The 24,678-nt window shown below is 41.2% G+C and overlaps 1 protein-coding gene across 1 annotated transcript in view; it reads left to right on the forward strand.

Moving 5' to 3' along the window:
- Positions 1 to 24,169, forward strand: part of KCTD2 (potassium channel tetramerization domain containing 2) — a 43,137-nt gene extending 18,968 nt beyond the window's left edge. Inside the window, exons 2-6 of the mRNA XM_063425418.1 lie at positions 12,773 to 12,881; positions 17,727 to 17,818; positions 18,836 to 18,931; positions 21,935 to 22,060; positions 23,130 to 24,169. Of these exons, the coding sequence (XP_063281488.1) occupies positions 12,773 to 12,881; positions 17,727 to 17,818; positions 18,836 to 18,931; positions 21,935 to 22,060; positions 23,130 to 23,159 (453 nt within the window). The 3' untranslated portion in view covers positions 23,160 to 24,169. The remainder of the gene's footprint in view (positions 1 to 12,772; positions 12,882 to 17,726; positions 17,819 to 18,835; positions 18,932 to 21,934; positions 22,061 to 23,129) is intronic.
- The last annotated feature ends 509 nt before the right edge of the window (positions 24,170 to 24,678 follow it).

A 24,678-nucleotide genomic window follows, 5' to 3' on the forward strand; every position in this document is an offset into this window, starting at 1 on the left:
ACAAAAAAAATCTATATGAAAAATTTGATATCAAAAGGCTTTCAGGAGAAAAAAATAGCATCTGAGCCACAGTTGTGTTATAAACACTATACATTATTTAGTTTGTCAACACAGCTCACAGGACTTGATAGACATTTCACATGATGCAAAATACTAAAAATATACAGTCTCAAATATGTCTACCACTACCATTGAAATGATAACAATGGCACACAGTCTGACCACGTAGTCCTTTTGAACTAGGTCGTATTCACAAATTACCATTGATACCATATTTCATTCAATCACTTATTTTACTCTTTCACCCTTTACATATTTTGCAAAGATTCCCCTTTTTGACATTGTCACTTGGTGTGTGGAGATCTTGGTGTGCTTTTCCAGCACAGTCTTCATGAGCATTTAAATTAAGTTGTTTTGGTGCCTGGTGTGTTCCCTTAACACTCCAGTCTGCGTGAAAGTGTTTGGATGGATGTTATCAAACAAAATTCCTCTAGTTCTTACATATTTACATAGCTGAAAAGAGACTTGCGTCCATCAAATTCAGCCTTCCTCACATTTGTTTTTTGCTGTTGATCCAAAAGAAGGCAACCCCCCCCCCCAGTTTGAAGCACTTCCAATTTTGCAACAAACTAGGAAAACAATTCCTTCTTGACCACAGAATGGCAGTCAGATTAATCCTTGGATCAAGAAGCTATTACCCTACATTAAAAAATTGTATCCTTGAATATTTTGTTTTTGCAAGTATGCATCTAGTTGCTGTTTGAACATATGTACAGACTCTGATAAAAGCACTTCTTCAGGCAGAGAATTGCACATCCTTATTGTTCTTACAGCACAAAAAACTTTTTCTTTGCCTTAGACAAAATCTTCTTTCTTCCAGTCTAAACGCATGACCTCGTGTCCTATATAAAGACCAGTTTGTGAATAGATTTCCACACAATGGTTTGTATTGGAACCGGATATATTTGTTTAATGTTATCATATCCCCTCTGAGGCTACGTTTTTCTAAACTAAAGAGGTTTAAATTTGTTAACCTTTTTTCATAGCTGATATGTTCCATTCCTTTTAATAATTTTGTAGCCCTCTGCACTTTTTCTAGTGCCTTCCTTCTTTAGAACAGGTGCCCAAAATTGCACAGCATATTCAAGATGTGGTCTAACCAGTGATTTATAAAGAGGCAAAACAATATTCTCATCCCGAGAATGAATGCCTTTTTTCATGCATGACAATACCTTACTGGCCTTAGCCACTGCTGATTGACAAGGCACATTGTTGCATAGTTTGTTGTCTATAACAATTCCCAAGTCCTTTTCGTGTGTTGTTATCCCTAATTCGCTTCCATTAAGGGTATACGTTGCTTGTGCATTCTTTACGCCGAAGTGCATAACTTTCAACATTAAATTTCATCTGCCATTTAAGTGCCCAGCCCCCCCCCCCAGTCTATCTAAATCCCTCTGCAGCAAAGTAATATCTTGCTCACATTGTATTACTTTACAGAGTTTTGTGTAATCTGCAAACACTAAAACATGACTTGCAATGCTTTTTTTAAAGATAATTTTTAAACGTGTTAAATAGAAGGGATCCCAGAACAGAACCCAGAGAGACACCACTTGCCACTGTTCTATCAAAAAACCCTACCCCGTGAAAATTCCCTACCCTCGTCACTTCCGGTGACGCAGCCGCACCGGAAGTGACCCTCATCCAATGGAGGAGGAGGGTGTGCGCCGCCGCACAAGCGCACACCAACTAGGTAGGGATTTTTCACGGGGTAGGGGAAATGAATGCAACAGTGCGCACGCGCGGCAAAGTACTCCCGTCGGAGGTACAGCGCGCGTGCGCACGAGTTGCAAGGGAGCGCTTCACAAACTGCGCATGCGCAGTATAGGGGTAGGGAAATTTGATGGCTATTAGCCCTGTGAAATCTCCCTACCCCTATACTGCGCATGCGCGGACTCATCATCAGATTAAAGCCTCTCCCTGCTCCCAACACTCTCAGCCATCCAAGTTTGAGGGTGAATTATGGTGGGACGGTGGGTGTTTATGTGCATTATATTGGGGGGGTCTGTGCAGATCAGAGTTCGCGCATGCGCAGTATAGGGGTAGGGAGATCTCACAGGGCTAATAGCCATCAAAATTCCCTACCCCTATACTGCGCACGCGCGAACTCTGATTGTCGGATTAAAGCCTCTCTCCCTTGCCACTAGTGCGCACGCGCGCTGTACCTCCGACGGGAGTACTTTGCCGCGCGTGCGCACTGTGGCGTTAATTTCCCCTACCCCGTGAAAAATTCCTACCTAGCCTAGTTGTGCGCATGCGCGGCGGCGCACACCCTCCTCCTCCATTGGATGAGGGTCACTTCCGGTGCGGCCGCGTCACCGGAAGTGACGAGGGTAGGGAATTTTCACGGGGTAGGGTTTTTTGATAGAACACCACCTCTGTCCAGCTTGAAAATGTACCATGAATGACAACTCTTTGTACTCTTTTTTTTTTTTTTTTTTTAAGCCAATTTTCTACCCAAGAACAAGCATTTTCATCTAGACTGATTTCCTTGAGTTTGAACACAAATCTATTGTGTGGAACTGTATCAAATGTCTTGGCAAAATCCAAATAAATCACATCCACTGCAACACCCTGATATATACTTCTACTTACTTCTTTGTAGAATGCAATTAGGTTAGTTTGACATGACCTGTGTTTCATAAAACCATGCTGATTTTTGCTGATAACCATGTTCTTCACAAGGAATTCTTGAATATTACCCCTTAATAACCTTTTAAATACTTCTCCAGCCACAGAAGTTACGCTCACAGGTCTATAGTTTCCAGGCAAGGATTTTGAACCTTTTCCATTTATCCTCAGTGTTCTTTTCACTAAGGAGTTTATGCCAGTCAATATATTGTAAAGCTGCCCTTAACTTATAGAAATTTACCTTTTTAAGATATGTTTAAGTATACCCCATATGCTTTTGTTTGTTTGAGTTTATTTCAAAGGACACTATATTGTGATCACTATTTTCCAAGTGCTCACCTACTTGAATGTTGGTCAAAAGATCAACGTTGTTTGTTAGAACCAGGTCCAGACAAGCGTCCTTTTTGGTGCTTGTACAAGTTGTGACATGAAGGTGTCATTTAACAAGTTCAGAAACCTAATTCCCTTTGCTGAATTACTAGTCCCTCTGTCCCAATATATGTCTGGGTAATTAAAATCTCCACAAATTAACGTGTTACCCAGATTTGCAGCTGTTGTTGCTCGTCAATATTAACATTAGGTGGTTTATAACATATCCCAACCAATAGTTGATTTCCCGTTTTGCCCCAAGCAGATATTTACCCATAAAACTTCCACATCTTCCTCATCACATTCCACTTGCTTAAGATTTGGCTTTAACTCATAGTTGACATACAAACATACCCACTACCTTTCCAGTTTTTTCTGTCCTTTCTAAATAACGTGTACCGAATTAAGTTATGCCTATTATCTCATATTGTTTAGTGTATGCTATTGCCTCTAGTTCCCCCATTTTGTTATTTAGGCTCCTTGCATTAGTAAGCATACATTTAATATTATCATGAGTCACTTGTAATTTTTGTAAATGATCAACTTTACTTTTCTCTGTTCTGAGCTTGTCCCTCCCACCGTATCCCCTCCCCCCCTTATACTGAGCTAAAGTCCATCTCCTTTATGTCCTATGTCCATTTTGTAGATTGCTATGACCGTCTCCCCTTACTACTAGTTTAAAACCTCCTCTAACCTTCTAGCCATCCTATCCCCTAGCACTGCAGACCCTCTCCTGTTTAGGTGCAACCCATCACTGATATAAAGGTTGTACCCAAGCGCAAAGTTGGCCCAGTGCTCTAAAAACCCCAAACCCTCTTTCCTGCATCAAGACTTCAGCCACGCATTGACCTCTCTAATCTCCTGCTGCCTTTCCACTGTAGCGCGTGGCTCAGGTAATATCTCAGAAAATACCACCTTGGAGGTCCTTTCCTTGGGTTTGTAACCTAATTCCCTGAAATCATTCTTTAGGACATTCCACCTTCCTCTTACTTTGTCATTGGTACCAACTGGACCATGACCGCTGGGTCATCCCCAGCCCCTCCCAATAATCCAACCACTCTGTCAGCAGCATGCCGGATCCGAGCACCTGGGAGACGGCAAACTGTCCGGTTGAGCCGATTAGAGTTCTAACTTCGAGGATATCTTTTATGGCATTTAAAATACTATAATAAACTAAAGATAGTGTGGACAGGACACCTACATACACCTATTGTAAAACATTTAAAACACGATGTGGTTAAATAAATAAATTGCAAAATGCAGGCAAAGAGGACAGATTTGGAAAAATCGGCCAACTTTTCATTTTGAAAACTCTAAAACACATTGTTTATTGAACAAGCCCCTTTGTGTTACATATAGCTTAACTGTGTTATGAACACAAAGTGAATTAAAGAATCTTTAAATCAAACATTACCTTTTTGTGTCATTTTACCCCACTCCCTCTAGCATGTAAGCTCATTGAGCAGGGCCCTCAACCCCTCTGTTCCTGTGTGTCCAACTTGTCTGGTTACAGCTATATGTCTGTTTGTCCACCCATTGTAAAGCGCTGCGGAATTTGATGGCGCTATTTAAATATCATCATAATAATAATAAGCAACATGTATACATATATAACAAACGTCGTAACAGACACTAACAATATACAAAACTCATCTGGAGGGGTAAAGGAAATAATAATACCTCCAATGCTACTCTGGGAATCTTCGGTGACCGATACAAAATACTCTGTTTGGATACAGTTTCTATCCCTTTTAATATAAGCATGTATGCTTACTTCTCTTATGACAATTTTTAACCATTTCATTGCCATTGTGGTGCTTTCTGTAAATTCCACATATTCATAGTGAAACAAATGGGAATAGACAAATTATCGGTTCCACCGAATATTAGAAGCGATATTTGTCATTTTACTGATAATTTGCATAAGCCTTGTTGTTTACTGATATTACTGATAATTTGCTCAACTCTTCCAGTCGGACCCCATCTTTCGCGTCCGGAAACCCCAGCCACCAGCCAATGAGGCTCCACGTCGTGACTTCACATCATTTAACTATGCTGGCTGCCTGCCTGTCTGAGAGTAATAGGAGTGGGATTACTGACAGCATGTTCAGTTAATACCAGATTTGTGTAGAAATTGTGTTGCTTTTTCACAACTTTAAATGTACATGATATCGGCATATGTTATCGGCAGTCGGCTCAAAAAGCTGACTGATAATCTATATCCTCATATCATATCCTCAAAAAATGTAGACAGAGTACCGCTTAGCAAATCCAGGACACCATGATGACAAAATAAACTTTTCCCATGGGGTTTAAATGGTCACAATATAAACATAATTACTTCTTATTAAAGTGGTTATAGTGCCAAAATGTCACCATTGTATGCTTTCTTTCTAAAAAGTTTTATTCTGGAAACCAAGAACAATTATTTTTCTGTGTGTTCAGCACTTTCCGTGGGCTTTCAATTAATCCCTTAACGTCGTTGGGGCTTTATATGCCATCCTACACTGTGTGAGCTTAAAGGGATACTATAAGTGTCAGAAATACCAAGCTGTATTCCTGGCAGTATAGCTCTCTCTGCCTCCCCCCTCTCTCGCGCCCCCCAAGACATGAATTAAAGGTTAGAAAACCCTATATTTACTAGCCTTACCCCAGCGCTGATGACACTCGGCGCTGGGTCAAATCTCCGCCTCCTCTGACATGCCGCCATGAGTGGATGCTAATGCGCATTAGACCTTGAATCAATGCTTTCCTATGGGAAAATATCTAATGCTGGATGTCCTCATGCAGAGTATGAGGACGTCTACGGTCCGTTTCCTTCCTGGCTTCCCCACTTCCTCTCATCTAGCACTCCTTTCCTTATATTTGGGGATTTTAATATCCCAATCAACAACCTCAATTGCACTGATGCTTCTCGTCTGCTCTCTGTAACCTCCTTCTTTGGCCTTAAGCAATGGTCCAATTTAGCAGCCCATACAGCGGGAAACACTCTTGATCTCGCCTTCACCAATCTCTGCATCTCCTCTAATCTCTCCAATATTTATTTTCCTCTAGCTGACCACCATCTGCTGACTAATTCCTCTCTTGCAACTGTTATTAGTCTAATCCTATCCTTACCTTTTGTGTCACTTTACCCCACTCCCTCTAGCATGTAAGCTCATTGAGCAGGGCCCTCAATCCATCTGTTCCTGTGTGTCCAACTCGTCTCATTACAACTACATGTTTGTTAGTTCACCCACTGTAAAATGCTGTGGAATTTCTTGACACTATATAAATAATAATTAAGAGCCTCCAGTGACTGTCTGGGAGATGTTTAACACTGCAGCACTAAGTGCAATAGGGACACTGTACTTGGACTACTTCACTGAGCTAAAGTGGTCTGGGTGCCTATTGTGTCGCTTTAAATATCTGTAGGACAACGTAGAACGCACTGCAGACTTGGTATCAGAAGGTTAGATCTTTACTCACACCAAGGAAGCTGTAGTGGAGCTCCACTACCCCAACTGAGTCTCTCTGCTGGATTATCCTCGTAGCTGGAAAAAGCGCTGATCAGTGATTCTAACCCTTTTCCCCACTAACTTGACGACAAATAGTTCTGGGAGTACAACTGATTTTATTGAACCGAATGCAGCCTTCTATGCACAGACCCCCAACAAAAAAAATCTATATGAAAAATTTGATATCAAAAGGCTTTCAGGAGAAAAAAATAGCATCTGAGCCACAGTTGTGTTATAAACACTATACATTATTTAGTTTGTCAACACAGCTCACAGGACTTGATAGACATTTCACATGATGCAAAATACTAAAAATATACAGTCTCAAATATGTCTACCACTACCATTGAAATGATAACAATGGCACACAGTCTGACCACGTAGTCCTTTTGAACTAGGTCGTATTCACAAATTACCATTGATACCATATTTCATTCAATCACTTATTTTACTCTTTCACCCTTTACATATTTTGCAAAGATTCCCCTTTTTGACATTGTCACTTGGTGTGTGGAGATCTTGGTGTGCTTTTCCAGCACAGTCTTCATGAGCATTTAAATTAAGTTGTTTTGGTGCCTGGTGTGTTCCCTTAACACTCCAGTCTGCGTGAAAGTGTTTGGATGGATGTTATCAAACAAAATTCCTCTAGTTCTTACATATTTACATAGCTGAAAAGAGACTTGCGTCCATCAAATTCAGCCTTCCTCACATTTGTTTTTTGCTGTTGATCCAAAAGAAGGCAACCCCCCCCCCCAGTTTGAAGCACTTCCAATTTTGCAACAAACTAGGAAAACAATTCCTTCTTGACCACAGAATGGCAGTCAGATTAATCCTTGGATCAAGAAGCTATTACCCTACATTAAAAAATTGTATCCTTGAATATTTTGTTTTTGCAAGTATGCATCTAGTTGCTGTTTGAACATATGTACAGACTCTGATAAAAGCACTTCTTCAGGCAGAGAATTGCACATCCTTATTGTTCTTACAGCACAAAAAACTTTTTCTTTGCCTTAGACAAAATCTTCTTTCTTCCAGTCTAAACGCATGACCTCGTGTCCTATATAAAGACCAGTTTGTGAATAGATTTCCACACAATGGTTTGTATTGGAACCGGATATATTTGTTTAATGTTATCATATCCCCTCTGAGGCTACGTTTTTCTAAACTAAAGAGGTTTAAATTTGTTAACCTTTTTTCATAGCTGATATGTTCCATTCCTTTTAATAATTTTGTAGCCCTCTGCACTTTTTCTAGTGCCTTCCTTCTTTAGAACAGGTGCCCAAAATTGCACAGCATATTCAAGATGTGGTCTAACCAGTGATTTATAAAGAGGCAAAACAATATTCTCATCCCGAGAATGAATGCCTTTTTTCATGCATGACAATACCTTACTGGCCTTAGCCACTGCTGATTGACAAGGCACATTGTTGCATAGTTTGTTGTCTATAACAATTCCCAAGTCCTTTTCGTGTGTTGTTATCCCTAATTCGCTTCCATTAAGGGTATACGTTGCTTGTGCATTCTTTACGCCGAAGTGCATAACTTTCAACATTAAATTTCATCTGCCATTTAAGTGCCCAGCCCCCCCCCCCAGTCTATCTAAATCCCTCTGCAGCAAAGTAATATCTTGCTCACATTGTATTACTTTACAGAGTTTTGTGTAATCTGCAAACACTAAAACATGACTTGCAATGCTTTTTTTAAAGATAATTTTTAAACGTGTTAAATAGAAGGGATCCCAGAACAGAACCCAGAGAGACACCACTTGCCACTGTTCTATCAAAAAACCCTACCCCGTGAAAATTCCCTACCCTCGTCACTTCCGGTGACGCAGCCGCACCGGAAGTGACCCTCATCCAATGGAGGAGGAGGGTGTGCGCCGCCGCACAAGCGCACACCAACTAGGTAGGGATTTTTCACGGGGTAGGGGAAATGAATGCAACAGTGCGCACGCGCGGCAAAGTACTCCCGTCGGAGGTACAGCGCGCGTGCGCACGAGTTGCAAGGGAGCGCTTCACAAACTGCGCATGCGCAGTATAGGGGTAGGGAAATTTGATGGCTATTAGCCCTGTGAAATCTCCCTACCCCTATACTGCGCATGCGCGGACTCATCATCAGATTAAAGCCTCTCCCTGCTCCCAACACTCTCAGCCATCCAAGTTTGAGGGTGAATTATGGTGGGACGGTGGGTGTTTATGTGCATTATATTGGGGGGGTCTGTGCAGATCAGAGTTCGCGCATGCGCAGTATAGGGGTAGGGAGATCTCACAGGGCTAATAGCCATCAAAATTCCCTACCCCTATACTGCGCACGCGCGAACTCTGATTGTCGGATTAAAGCCTCTCTCCCTTGCCACTAGTGCGCACGCGCGCTGTACCTCCGACGGGAGTACTTTGCCGCGCGTGCGCACTGTGGCGTTAATTTCCCCTACCCCGTGAAAAATTCCTACCTAGCCTAGTTGTGCGCATGCGCGGCGGCGCACACCCTCCTCCTCCATTGGATGAGGGTCACTTCCGGTGCGGCCGCGTCACCGGAAGTGACGAGGGTAGGGAATTTTCACGGGGTAGGGTTTTTTGATAGAACACCACCTCTGTCCAGCTTGAAAATGTACCATGAATGACAACTCTTTGTACTCTTTTTTTTTTTTTTTTTTAAGCCAATTTTCTACCCAAGAACAAGCATTTTCATCTAGACTGATTTCCTTGAGTTTGAACACAAATCTATTGTGTGGAACTGTATCAAATGTCTTGGCAAAATCCAAATAAATCACATCCACTGCAACACCCTGATATATACTTCTACTTACTTCTTTGTAGAATGCAATTAGGTTAGTTTGACATGACCTGTGTTTCATAAAACCATGCTGATTTTTGCTGATAACCATGTTCTTCACAAGGAATTCTTGAATATTACCCCTTAATAACCTTTTAAATACTTCTCCAGCCACAGAAGTTACGCTCACAGGTCTATAGTTTCCAGGCAAGGATTTTGAACCTTTTCCATTTATCCTCAGTGTTCTTTTCACTAAGGAGTTTATGCCAGTCAATATATTGTAAAGCTGCCCTTAACTTATAGAAATTTACCTTTTTAAGATATGTTTAAGTATACCCCATATGCTTTTGTTTGTTTGAGTTTATTTCAAAGGACACTATATTGTGATCACTATTTTCCAAGTGCTCACCTACTTGAATGTTGGTCAAAAGATCAACGTTGTTTGTTAGAACCAGGTCCAGACAAGCGTCCTTTTTGGTGCTTGTACAAGTTGTGACATGAAGGTGTCATTTAACAAGTTCAGAAACCTAATTCCCTTTGCTGAATTACTAGTCCCTCTGTCCCAATATATGTCTGGGTAATTAAAATCTCCACAAATTAACGTGTTACCCAGATTTGCAGCTGTTGTTGCTCGTCAATATTAACATTAGGTGGTTTATAACATATCCCAACCAATAGTTGATTTCCCGTTTTGCCCCAAGCAGATATTTACCCATAAAACTTCCACATCTTCCTCATCACATTCCACTTGCTTAAGATTTGGCTTTAACTCATAGTTGACATACAAACATACCCACTACCTTTCCAGTTTTTTCTGTCCTTTCTAAATAACGTGTACCGAATTAAGTTATGCCTATTATCTCATATTGTTTAGTGTATGCTATTGCCTCTAGTTCCCCCATTTTGTTATTTAGGCTCCTTGCATTAGTAAGCATACATTTAATATTATCATGAGTCACTTGTAATTTTTGTAAATGATCAACTTTACTTTTCTCTGTTCTGAGCTTGTCCCTCCCACCGTATCCCCTCCCCCCCTTATACTGAGCTAAAGTCCATCTCCTTTATGTCCTATGTCCATTTTGTAGATTGCTATGACCGTCTCCCCTTACTACTAGTTTAAAACCTCCTCTAACCTTCTAGCCATCCTATCCCCTAGCACTGCAGACCCTCTCCTGTTTAGGTGCAACCCATCACTGATATAAAGGTTGTACCCAAGCGCAAAGTTGGCCCAGTGCTCTAAAAACCCCAAACCCTCTTTCCTGCATCAAGACTTCAGCCACGCATTGACCTCTCTAATCTCCTGCTGCCTTTCCACTGTAGCGCGTGGCTCAGGTAATATCTCAGAAAATACCACCTTGGAGGTCCTTTCCTTGGGTTTGTAACCTAATTCCCTGAAATCATTCTTTAGGACATTCCACCTTCCTCTTACTTTGTCATTGGTACCAACTGGACCATGACCGCTGGGTCATCCCCAGCCCCTCCCAATAATCCAACCACTCTGTCAGCAGCATGCCGGATCCGAGCACCTGGGAGACGGCAAACTGTCCGGTTGAGCCGATTAGAGTTCTAACTTCGAGGATATCTTTTATGGCATTTAAAATACTATAATAAACTAAAGATAGTGTGGACAGGACACCTACATACACCTATTGTAAAACATTTAAAACACGATGTGGTTAAATAAATAAATTGCAAAATGCAGGCAAAGAGGACAGATTTGGAAAAATCGGCCAACTTTTCATTTTGAAAACTCTAAAACACATTGTTTATTGAACAAGCCCCTTTGTGTTACATATAGCTTAACTGTGTTATGAACACAAAGTGAATTAAAGAATCTTTAAATCAAACATTACCTTTTTGTGTCATTTTACCCCACTCCCTCTAGCATGTAAGCTCATTGAGCAGGGCCCTCAACCCCTCTGTTCCTGTGTGTCCAACTTGTCTGGTTACAGCTATATGTCTGTTTGTCCACCCATTGTAAAGCGCTGCGGAATTTGATGGCGCTATTTAAATATCATCATAATAATAATAAGCAACATGTATACATATATAACAAACGTCGTAACAGACACTAACAATATACAAAACTCATCTGGAGGGGTAAAGGAAATAATAATACCTCCAATGCTACTCTGGGAATCTTCGGTGACCGATACAAAATACTCTGTTTGGATACAGTTTCTATCCCTTTTAATATAAGCATGTATGCTTACTTCTCTTATGACAATTTTTAACCATTTCATTGCCATTGTGGTGCTTTCTGTAAATTCCACATATTCATAGTGAAACAAATGGGAATAGACAAATTATCGGTTCCACCGAATATTAGAAGCGATATTTGTCATTTTACTGATAATTTGCATAAGCCTTGTTGTTTACTGATATTACTGATAATTTGCTCAACTCTTCCAGTCGGACCCCATCTTTCGCGTCCGGAAACCCCAGCCACCAGCCAATGAGGCTCCACGTCGTGACTTCACATCATTTAACTATGCTGGCTGCCTGCCTGTCTGAGAGTAATAGGAGTGGGATTACTGACAGCATGTTCAGTTAATACCAGATTTGTGTAGAAATTGTGTTGCTTTTTCACAACTTTAAATGTACATGATATCGGCATATGTTATCGGCAGTCGGCTCAAAAAGCTGACTGATAATCTATATCCTCATCTGCTCTTGAAAAATATCGATCGCTCCCTAGAAACAAACCTGAGTATAAAGTGCAAGTATATTTTGTTATTTGTACCTTCTCCCTATTCATTAAAATCACATTATTTATGATGCTTAGCCATACAATTAGCATAGCATCTGTTCCATGATGAGACCTATTCTACTAGTTTTTATGGATATATATTAAAAAATTCACATCAGAAAAATGGTCAAATATGTTGAAAAAAAATGATTCACCTAGTTTTAGAGTTAAAGGACCACTCTAGGCACCCAGACCACTTCAGCTTAATGAAGTGGTCTGGGTGCCAGGTCCTTCTAGGGTTAACCCATTTTTTCATAAACATAGCAGTTTCAGAGAAGCCGCTAGAGGCGCTTGCGTGATTCTCACTGTGAAAATCACAGTGAGAGCACGCAAGCGTCCATAGGAAAGCATTATGAATGCTTTCCTATGTGACCGGCTGAATGCGCGCGCAGCTCTTGCCGCGCGTGCGCATTCAGCCGACGGGGAGGAGAAGAGGAGGATCGGAGGAGGAGAGCTCTCCGCCCACCGCTGGAAAAAGGTAAGTTTTAAACACTTTCCCCTTTCCAGAGCCCGGCGGGAGGGGGTCCCTGAGGGTGGGGGCACCCTCAGGGCACTCTAGTGCCAGGAAAACGAGTATGTTTTCCTGGCACTAGAGTGGTCCTTTAATGTAAATGGCAAAGCCAATCAGTTGTCATTAGGTAAGCTGCATAATTTTTTTAACAAATTAGGAAATGTGTAATTTTTCTTTCTTTTATAGGATGAGACCGGAGCATATCTCATTGATCGAGACCCTACGTACTTTGGACCCATCTTAAACTATCTTCGACATGGAAAACTGATCCTTGACAAAGACCTTGCAGAGGAAGGTGAGGATTGGCTTATGTTTAAATTGGTAAACTTACAGACCATATAACTCTGCATTGTCTAAAAAAGGCATTGCATGCTATGGTAGAAGTTCACAGGTTTCACCTTCATAGAGGCTTTTGAAAGTCTCTGTGAAGGTGAAAGCATTAATAAAATTATAAAAGCCGTTGAATGCAGTAATAAACACTTAACGCGTTTCACCTTCACAGAGACTTTCAAAAGCCTCTGTGAAGTTGAAACGTGTTTATTACTGTATTGTACTGCTGTTATCTTTTTAGTAACTCTTATATATCAATTTGTTTCATTAGTTATGTTTAATAATTCCTTGGACTTACCTTGATCTTTCCGCTGGAGCCTGGATACACATTCTTTGGTGGGGAACATACCACCTGAGCCCTGTGGACTAAGCAAAATTATTAAGCAGTGTTATCAGTGAGATATATATATATTTCATAGATTTTGTTTGCACAGAATTTTTACCATGTTTTTGATACAGTAAATACTTTTTTCCACTATATTGAAGTCCTGGAGTGCTCCCTTTATTGATATATATATATATATATATATATATATATATATATATATATATATATGAGGTTCGATATCACTGTCATTTTATCTTGCCCTTATATTTATAAAAAAGAAAACAAACCAAAACCCAGTTTCCATCCAGCCTCATTTAAACTGGAAACAAAAATGTAATTTCCAAAAATGTGTTATTCGAGCGGTTCCCAAACTGTGTGCCGCAGCGCCCTGGGGGGCCACGATGGGCACACAGGGGCGCTGCAAAATGTATCCCCAGTGCTATGTTCATAGCACCGGGAACCGTGCCTTGCTCTCCTCTGCCGATTCTGCAGGATCAGAGGTCTCCCTTACCGGCCCACTAGCACTAAAATGCTGCAGCCAGCAGGGGAGGGAGAGAGGACCAGGGGAGCTCTGACATTTTTTTTTGGCTTGGGGCGCCTTGGAAACATATTGAGTTATTAAGGGCACATTGAATCTAAAAGGTTTGGGAACCACTGTTATATATATAAAAATGCATGTGACAGAAAAACAAAAAACTGTAGTGAATACTTGTGTTTAGTTCTCTTAAGCTATTTGCTGTTGGATAACAATTTGCAGCCTCCCTCCCCTAAACATTGGCGTTGTTCTTTTATATTTGGTAAAACATAAAAAAAAGTGTAGAGTAGAGGGAGTACCTGATCAAATCATGGCGTTGAGGTGGGTGGAGGTACTGCTGCTTCCCGCAGACTTACAGCTGTGAGTGGCGCTGCTCTGCAATGCTGCCATTAGTGTGTGTATTTTTATATATATATATACACAAAAATGCTTACAAGCTTGCAAGACCCTGTGTTGGGGTGTATACCATCCTGAGCCACCCTACCTGCCAGTCCCATGCACTGAGCACTCTACTCAATGAAGATACCAACTATCCCTAGGCAGGGATTGTACCGCCAAAGCGAATCACTCCAGCTCCACAATTTGTAAGTGCATTTCCTCTATTTATATATCTAACTGTATGGAATATACTACACTTTATTTTGTTATACTCTTCTTTTTTACATATGCAGCTACCAAAAGAGTGTATCTACCTTAAAGAATATGCCAGGGCTCTACTCCCTCTTCCCATTACGCAAATCTGCTATTGGACTGGACAGAGAGACTCTGGTTTGGGTGTTTGAGCTGCCCGTTTGTTTCAACTGTATGCACTAGAAATCTAGTACATAGACACTGTAACAATGATCTCACTCGCCTCAGATCAAAGGAATTAATTGACATTGTAACAGTGATCATGATGGCAGGCTGTCATCACGATCACATGACACGAATCAGCAGCATTGGCCTCAGGGGGACTGCCTGGGTTGGCAGGTGATCGCAGATACTGCGAGCAGCATGTTGGGTGAGATAAGGGGGGCAGAAGGAGAGCTAGATCTTTAGGACGTGCTAAGCATCCTAAAGCCCTACTTTTGTATAACAGCATAGCATGCCCTAAAATTGTTATTGTTAAATGAGCCTGCTGTAGTTACAACTATAAACAAACAGAAAGAATGGTGTGGTGTTTTCGTAATCAACTAATATGAAAAGCGTGAAAACAAATATATGCAAATATGTTGATTTTTTTTCTTTGGTATGGTGTTAAATCCACATGCATTTCATATACTTAAATATTCAGTAATTCCAATCTTTAATCACTTTAAGAAAAACATAATAAACACAACATATTGTAAAAACAAAAAGGTTAAAATATTGCACTCCCATACGCTGATCTATTGACAGTGTTCCCAGAGGTACGTAGATCGGTCTGCAAGAGCTGTGCTGTAAGGCTGGTTGTGGTGTCCCAATAAGATCAATCCCCAAAATGGATAATACAGCAGGATTTTCCTTCAATCCTCCTACCTATATTTGGTGTGTATATGGAGGGTATTTGTTATTTCACTGATTGGTATATTCATTTTGGGGTCACTTTTGCCCGCTAAGTCCGGACGCATGCACAACCAAATAGGTAGTCAAAGCGAACCACTGCGGCCATTTTTATGGTTCCGATATTCTAATTTCTTAGTTGGAGAGACCGGCGTCTCTTCCATACATGTTCCTCCTGGAGATGAGTGTTAGTCGAGATGTTGAGAATGATTGATTGATTCCCAACGTCGGACTATGATATAGTTTACTATGTGGCCCTTGACGATCCGGGTGGCCATTGTAACGGATCACCTGGCACCCCGACTGGGCACCTCAGTTGACTGATGTTTCCTAGCTGACGCCGAGGACTTTAAGCACCGCACCTGACACCACAACCACCGCAGACTCCACAACCACCGTAGCTTAGCTGGAGTCTCGCCGTCTTCCTTCCACCCTGTATGAACCTCCGACATCCAGGACCGTGTGGGGAAGACCTCTCCTCCAGGAGAGCATATCCGGAAAAGCACTTAAAAGAGCTAAGTGATTAGAACCCAGGGGAGTATACAGAGTATAGCAGTTCCCCTCCAATCACGAGACAAGGCTACTTGTTGAGGGTCAAACAGTAACAGAAAGTTTAATGGCACAAAGGTGACGCCCAGATGGACCTAGTTGGGCACCGAATACAAAACATACAAGCCAATAAAAACAGAGGTTTACATTCAGACACTCCCATACAGTGTACGCAATCCCTCCCCTCTGCCTGTGATACAATTAACAAAGACAATGGACTAACTCAATTAACTTTGAGCAGAAAAAAAATACATTTTACAGAGTCTGGAAAACACCCCAAAACATAACATATCCCCATAAATCTTACATCCTGATAGCCCTGATCTGGGTGAACAACATATCCAAAAATCACCCAGATCAGAGCAGGGGTTCAGGAACTTCCTGGAATTCTCTTTTGACCGACCTCACGCACATTTTCATGCCCAAAACAGTTCCAGAGAATTAGGCTGTGCGGTTGGTCTATTTTCAATGTTAAAAGTGCACTTTGAATAGTCGAACGGGACCGTTCGTGCACTAAGTCAATGTCAAAGTGCCGTTCGCCTACCGTCGAAGAGCAGAAGTCCCAGTGAAGGTAAAGTTTCAGCGGTGTTCGTGCCGTTGCGTGTCCGATTTGAGCTCCATGAACTCGACAACAAAACACAGCAGACCTCGTTCGACTAAATAAAATGGCCGCCACGTGTTCGCATGTCGAATGGCGGCCACTTCGACTTCGGCTGCATTTGAAGGGCCACTTCGAAATTGCAAATCCTTTCCAGTGGCATTTAAAGGGGCATAAACAGTGCCTTAAAACCCAATAGGTCACAGGGGCCATAATCCCAAGGTAAAAGGCAGGCCATTAGACCTCTCCAACAGCCAGTGGCGAAGTTGCTTTCGTCACAGCCATGTTTTTGGTCGAGCAGGGAACTGAGCACAGGAAATACGTATCAAGCATGTATAATGTACGATCAACTCTGATTGGAGGAGTATATAAAGAGGGACTTTTTTTAAAGGACCACTATAGGCACCCAGACCACTTCAGTTCAATGCTATGTTTACACTGCAGGGTTAATCCAGCCTCTAGTGGCTGTCTCCCTGACAAATATGTATTCTAACGCAATAGAGCCCTAGTCACTGTTTAACTAACCATTTATTTGCTTACCTTAATCCAGTGCTTGACTCCCTCAGCACTGGGCCGCAGTGCTGAGGGAGCCAAGCGCTGGATTAAGGTAAGCAAATAAATGGTTAGTTAAACGGTGAATAGGGCTCTATTGCGTTAGAATACATATTTGTATTCATAATGCTATAGTGTTCTTTAATGCGGCATTAGCTCTGCCTTGAAGTCTATACAGACGAAACGCTTACAGGAGCAGTTGAAGCCTTTGTTCTCCAGTCTGGACTTCTACAGTTACCACTTCATAATAATGGATTTGAAAATATTGTGACAAACTGCAGATTAATCTTATTGTGACACCACTACCAGCCTTGTAGCACAGGTCTTGCAGACCTATCTACGTGCCCCTATGACCACTGTCAGTGGTTCAGCGTTTGGGAGAGCGATATTCTATACTAGATAGGTGTTTGTTTTTACAATATGTTGTGTATGTTTTTTAAAAAGATTAAAGATTGGAAGAACTGCATATCCATATATTTGAGACACTATACCAAAGAAAAAAATAAAGGTATTTTCATTTATTTTGTTGATTAGTTGTTTGTGGTAAGGGTACCACTATTATAAAAACTAACCTGGTGGCCACCAGTCATAGCCTCCAGGAGAGCCAAAAACTTCTGCAAGGAGTTTCCGTTCGTTATTAATCTGAAATTGAATATATACATTACATCAGAATGTTTGTGTGCTTGGAGTGCCCCTTAATTAACATTTTTGTATCTTCTCTTTTCAGGAGTTCTAGAAGAAGCAGAATTTTATAACATTGCCTCCTTAGTGCGACTAGTGAAAGAGCGTATCAGAGACAACGAGAATAGGACCTCCCAGGTAACAGTTCATGTGTGCCACTAAAATGTAAAAGTTATGTGCAGATGGAGTAAATCATAGATAGAGGGATGCTACCCAGTGTGTGTTTGTGTATATGACAAGCAATTGACAGAATTACACATGTTATAATAGAAAGCAGGCACTGTTTTAATACGGGTAACATTACCAGGGTTAATCACTAAAGTGAAATTTAACAGTGAATTTCACCTTTAAATCTACCTTTCTCCTATTATTTCTCTCTCAGAATCTGTTCTTTTCTTTATTTCTTGTATTTGTCCTACTCCTAAGGGTGAGTACGTTCTTTGACACCAGAAATGGAACTGACTTGAGCTCCACCTTGTGTCAGAGAATGTCAGGTGTAGGAAAAATACATAAGACAAAGTAGCCCCTACTTTACCTTAAATTTTAAAGAAGGAAGAACAGATTCTGAGAGAGGAAGAGAAGAGGAAACAATATAAAAAAGGGAAGTTCACGTGACAGTGCCGCTTTAACCCCTTAAGGACACATGACATGTGTGACATGTCATAATTCCCTTTTATTCCAGAAGTTTGATCCTTAAGGGGTTATGGCAAAATGACGTAACTGGAAGAATTCTCTAAGTCGGCTATGCTTTCCGTTTAGCTACCTCGGGCTAAAATTTTAAATTCACTGTGAATTCACAATAAGGTCAATAACCTTGTATGACTTACATGTGTTCCACTAGCTTGTAAGGTTTATGTTCCTGTACCTTGTGAGCATTTAGACTGCGATTGTGAGACACGAATAGGCTGTATACAATATTGGGTAAACTGCAGGAATAAGTACATGTGATAATACCCATCAAAAAAGCTACTTGCATAATGTTATTTTCTTGTATTTATAGAAACCTTGTTGCCTATCCTAACACATCTCTGATTTTACTTTATATGCTGTAATACTTTGGTTATAACAAAATAGAATTCTTGAAGAAGGTTCGATAAATGTGCTTCATTGCCATAAGATATATGTATTGACTGGTTTTATCCCTCGTTCCTTTAGGGTCCTGTCAAACATGTATACAGAGTGTTACAATGTCAGGAAGAGGAACTCACACAAATGGTGTCCACCATGTCTGATGGTTGGAAATTTGAGCAGGTATGTTCATTATGCTGCACTTAATGGACTTCAATGGGTTATTCCAAAGACAAAAACAATGTTTTCAACCGTTAGGAATTTGTTGAAGTTACATAGTGTTTCTCGGTGTGAAAAGGCATCATCTTCACCTTATCATCTAACAAATTCTTGTCTGTGCTTGAGCCATAATGCTGCTTCAGTGTAAGATGGATTTTTTTTTCCCAGGGGGAGGAGTGAAAAGACTTATCACTCAGGTAACACCCTAATTAGCTGTCCTGGTGCAACCTGCATTACCTCCATAATTATCCTCAACAGTGATCCCCGTAGGTTGTATAAAATATTCAAATGGATGTTTTTCAAGGAGAGTATGCCTGTGCACATAAGTGGGTAAGAAAATAAAAATTTTAGGCTCAAAATCAGATGAATCATCTAGAGCAGTGGTTGCCAACCCAGTCCTCAAGGACCCTCTACCAGTCCAGGATTTAGGGATTACTCAGGTTTTTTTAGAACGAAATGCAAAAACAACAGGGTAATCCCTGAATCCTGGACTGGTAGGGGGTGCTTGAGGACTTGTTTGGGAACCTCTAATCTATAGGTATAGTGGGGTACATTTGAGAGCTTGCAAGACGCAGCAGTGTCAACTTTTAGGGGTCTTTTAACATGTATTTTCCACATTCCACCAGCAGCACTTTTTTATGTGCTCTATGATAGAAAACCACAAAGATCGCTTTTAGAAATGCCACAAGAGTAGATCTAATTTATTTACTTATTTTCAAACCAATTTTACTGAATGAACCAGTGTTCAGGTGAGCTATTGCAGGCATGTAAATATTCAAAAAGTGACTTTTGAATGCACTATAGTAAGGAAGTGAAATCACTATTTTTGTCTACCGAGTTGTATAAAATGTGGAATGAAAGGTTACATTTATCTTTAAAATGTGTGGGTAGAGCTTTGTACAAATAATGGCAACACAAAATTTAACAAAACGCATCAAGGTTTAAATAAAGTTATATTGTTGGCCACTTTGCTGTGAATTAAACTTTCAAGCAACTGTTCTCATTTTATTCTATTTTTCACTGTTCAGAAATCCATATTTGTTAAATATTGGAATAAGTAAACCTATTAAAAATCCTGGGAAGTGACCGTTCCACTAGTTTTTTTTTTTTTATAATTCTTTATTTTTGTAGTGCAGATATAAAGTACAAACTGACGAGAGGTACCCCAAAGGCAATCCTCTGGTCTTTCCCTCGCGTAACATGCGGGGCATAGGAATAACATGCACAATTTTTATTTTTTCTCAGGCTTAGACGTTTGGATTTAAACACAGTTTTAAAGTATAATGCATTGAAGTCGGTATGAGAACTAGGCTATGAACATTCTAAATAATGTAATTACGTGTCATTAATGATAGAAACATGCTGGGTCTTTAACAGTTAAAACTTTACATTTGGTATCATCGAGAAAGTGAGAAATGTATATGACAGGCACATTTTTTTTATATTTGACGTTTTCTGCCACTTAAGTTGGGCTGATAAAAATAGGCATATACTGTAATAAGGCTCGATCAATGTTTATGCTAGTCTATAGGTGTTACAGGTTATGCATGTATATTTATGATAGCTGCTTAAACATGTTGGCACAGTTTAATTATAGTAGACGTTCAGGCTAGATTTCAGATCTACTGCATAATGCATTTATGAGAGAATAATCAAATAGGGATTATAGCAGTACAGGGCTTCATAATAGTCGGGCGGGGGCCGTCTATGGTACAGCAGCAATATGTCCCCCAGCCCGCCAAGGCTCCATCCGTCTCCCCCATGCATGCCACCGCCTGCCTGCAGGACTCTCCTTGTCTCTGTGGGCACTCAGAGGCAGGAACCATCCACAAGACCCCCACACCTAGAGTCTATGAACCTCCTGCCCCCTGCACCTCCCCAGAACCTCTCAAGCCTCTGTGGAGCGTGTGCCCCCATGTCTCTCCTGGTGCCGGCCACACTCTTGGGGATGGTGCACGCCATTCACGGCCACCGGTCCGCCGGACAGCCCGTCACCACCTGGACCACAGGGCTCACGGCATCAGGGACAAGTTCCTCCGGGGACCCCTCAGACCCGGTGGGCAGGGCACCTACTCCTCTTGCGGGCTGGTTGCCGGAGAATCCATCCGGAGGCTGGCAGCACCGATGGCCACATGCTCTGTCCAGGCCAGATCCCCACGGTAGGTGAGTACAATTAAATGGGTTCTAAGCACCCGATGGTGAGGTATCTTCCGTTATGACTGTCCCCATAACAGTATAGTCCATTCTTCCGACAGGCTGTTCTGCAGGCAGCCATCGCCAGCACAGGCGATCGGCACCACACCAGCCCGGGGATTCCCGTCGCCGTGAGGGCCGCCGCCATGAGGTCTGGATTACCCCCGCCGACCATGGGGGGGGGGAGCGGGGCCGCGCCGCCGGCAGGCACCGGCCTCGTGGTGTCAGTCTCTCATCGCTGGCGTATGGGGTTTTCTCACGCTGCCGGCCCTGCTCAATTGCTTCCTGAGGCTCCCAGTCGTGAGTAGGCCGGGAATAACAGCACCCACCTTCCAGTTTGCTGTTGGTGGTTTTCGGGTGTCTTTCTGGTGCTAGGGTTATGCACCTCGCCGTTATTGCGGAGTTGTCGACTTTGGGGTGTTCGGCACCCGCTTTTAGTGCCTTTTTCATGTGCTCGGGTCAGGAGCTAATGCTTGTGGCTGCCAGTCGGCCCGGCCCCGCCCCCCCTCCACCGTTCCACTAGTTATACAAGAGTCTACTCACTAAACCCCTTATTTGTTTATTTCCACATATGATTTTCTTTTTAACGTTCCTGTATATATTAGAAGATTATAAATTGACATTTTATCCTATAAATATGCCTGTGTTCATTTAGGATGTAATGGATTATTTGCAAGACTATTGTTCAGAAATAGTAACAAATCAGCCACAGTAATAAAAAAAAAAAAAAAAAGTCCACTACAATTTAATGTAGTAATTTTTTATTTCCCTCAGCTGATCAGCATTGGCTCTTCCTACAATTATGGTAATGAAGACCAGGCAGAGTTCCTGTGTGTGGTGTCTCGGGAGCTTAACAACTCTACAAATGGACTGGTCATTGAGCCCAGTGAGAAGGCCAAGGTGAGAGGTTGGATGTGTTGTTGTATGTGATGTTCAGTTAACAAAAGTTCTATATTTTTTTTGGAAATATGGTTGAAGTTAATAATAGATTCATGGACATTTTTCCTTAAAGGACCACTATAGTGCCAGGAAAACAAACTTGTTTTCCTGGCAATATGTGGTCCTTGGGTCCCCCCCACCCTTATGCCCCCCCTGCCGCTGGGCTGAAGGAGTTAAAACCCCTTCAGCCACTTACCTTTCTCCAGTGCCAGACTCCTTCGGCGCTGGTGACCTCTCCTCCTCCTGCCGACATCAGCGCCGAATGCGCATTCGCACCAAGAGCCGCGCGCATTCAAACTGCCCATAGGAAAGCATTACTCAATGCTTTCCTATGGACGTCAGGGTCTTTTCTTACTGGGATTTTCACAGTGAGAATCGCGGAAGCGGCCTTTCTCTGAAACGGCTATGTTTTCAGCTGGAGGGTTAAAACTAGAAGGACCTGGCAACCAGACCACTTCATTGAGCTGAAGTTGTCTGGGCGCCTATAGTGGTCCTTTAAGAATGCTGTTGATTAATGGATTGAAACATTGCTTCATATGGTGAGTTGCAACTAAAGTGGCCGTTGACTTAACATAACACTTTTAATTCTTCGTAGAGGTGATGTACTGCAAAGAAAGGTGTGCATGTATGTGTATGTGTATATGTAGCTGAGCACACACATTCTTGACAATTCAGCAGTTTCAAGCCTTACTGGTTACTTATAACCTCTGGAGAAAAGGTGAGTAATTTGTTAGTTTTTTATTTTTTTGTTTTGTTTTTTACATGGATATAGGGAAGTGGTGCAAGGGCGAAGGGGGGATTCTGGACCGAATGGATGAGAGCATCAGGGCTGTAGCATTCTGAATAAGATATGTATTCCTAATGCTAAAGTGTTCCTTTAAGTCCCATAATTTTTATTTATTGCTAATAAAATGCTTTTTTGGAGAATGAATTTACAGTAGAGATCCATTTGCTCTGTGTGTAAATGAAAGAATCCCTGCATGTGCCAAATTGCTTTCTGCTACAACGTTGTGAACATTTCTTTTTTTAGATTCTTCAGGAGCGAGGATCTCGAATGTGAAGTGAAGAATGGATTAACATCTGATTTAGAGTTCCTCTGGGCTGCAACCAAAACCCTTGCTGTTTGTTGAGCTCATGCGCTGTATTACTGACTTTTTCCTGTTACCCTCAGCAGGCCTTAACAGCCCCAGGTTCAAGGGAAACTTGTCCTCCCTTAGGCGGCCTGTGATTTGTGTTGTATGGGAGTGTCAAGTATGTTGTGGTTCAGTGGATAACCCCCCTTTGTTTGGGACCGTTTTTTTTTTTTTTCTGTGTGTCTTCTATCTATGGCCTGTTCTTAAAGAGTCAAGCATAATCTGTTCTCCAATTTCGACTTCTGCAAGCATATGAAGCTTCAAATTAAATGGGGAATCTTTGGACATTTCCTTTGGATTACCTTCCTTTCTGACAGTTGCCAAACATCACGATTTCCTGTCTCAAGTACTGTTTACTGTGCAGTTATGTCTCCTGTCATGATTCCAAGGGAGACCCTTTGCCTGTGGCCTAATTTTCTGGGAATTTACTGCCCAATGTTTTCTCCGTAGGACTTGAAGAGGCGGAAAGTTAATTTACTTCAACCAGGGTCTCGGCTTAATACCACGGTAGCAGAGAGCTACTCACCCCACTGTGGATACTGTCCAGCTAATTTTGCTGGAGGGGACATTACCAAGGGCAGTTTTGTGTTGTCTGTGCATGTTTTCCTGTCCCTTAAACATGAGTTTGTTTCCCGAGAGGGTGTTTTCTGTTTTTGGGCTACCTACCTCTGTCAAAATTTGCACTTTTATCACATGCAAACTTTCTAATAACACCTTGTTACAGTGCTAGGCAGAGATGTGGGTGATTGCTACTTTGAGTATATAAATTCCCAACACAAGAACTGTTTATTGCCAAAGTTGTTGTGCTGTTTTGTTTTTGCTTTTTTTTCGATTTCTCACATGTTCAGTGATTATTCCAAAAACACATGATTTGATGTCTGACTGTAGGACACACTGGAAAAATTGTACTCCTTTTAATAAAGTATTATTAAAATAACGTTAATGGACATTACAGGAACATTTTGGCATGAAATTGGAATTTAACGGGATCCAACTTCTATTATATTAAACTTATAAAATAAATGTCACTTTTATTAAAGGTATAAAATAAATGTCACTCTTAATCCTTTCTATCACTTCTGTCAAGCATAGAACATTTTACATTGTTTTTCTTTTTACCATTTTAAAACTGATACATTTGAAAGCATCTCTGTTACAAAATGAGTAGGAACATAGAACTACAGTTCAACACCCTTTTGGAACAAATATTTAGATTTAAAACTCCGGGTCAGGTCCTTCTTGGTTGGACTATCCCTTTTTACGAGACCTTATCCTCTTTTTTATTTTTTTATTTTCAACCTTCAGTTCTGCCTTTTTTATTTACCGAGATAAAGAATTATAATTTTTTTTTCTTTTCATATTTCGTGACATAATTTGTTTTATTTTGTTAAATTTTTTTAATGAGAAGTGTGTATGGAAAAAGATAAATCTTTCCTGAATATACAA

This window comes from Pelobates fuscus, chromosome 6 (genome assembly GCF_036172605.1).
Source record: "Pelobates fuscus isolate aPelFus1 chromosome 6, aPelFus1.pri, whole genome shotgun sequence".
Taxonomy (NCBI): Eukaryota; Metazoa; Chordata; class Amphibia; order Anura; family Pelobatidae; genus Pelobates; species Pelobates fuscus.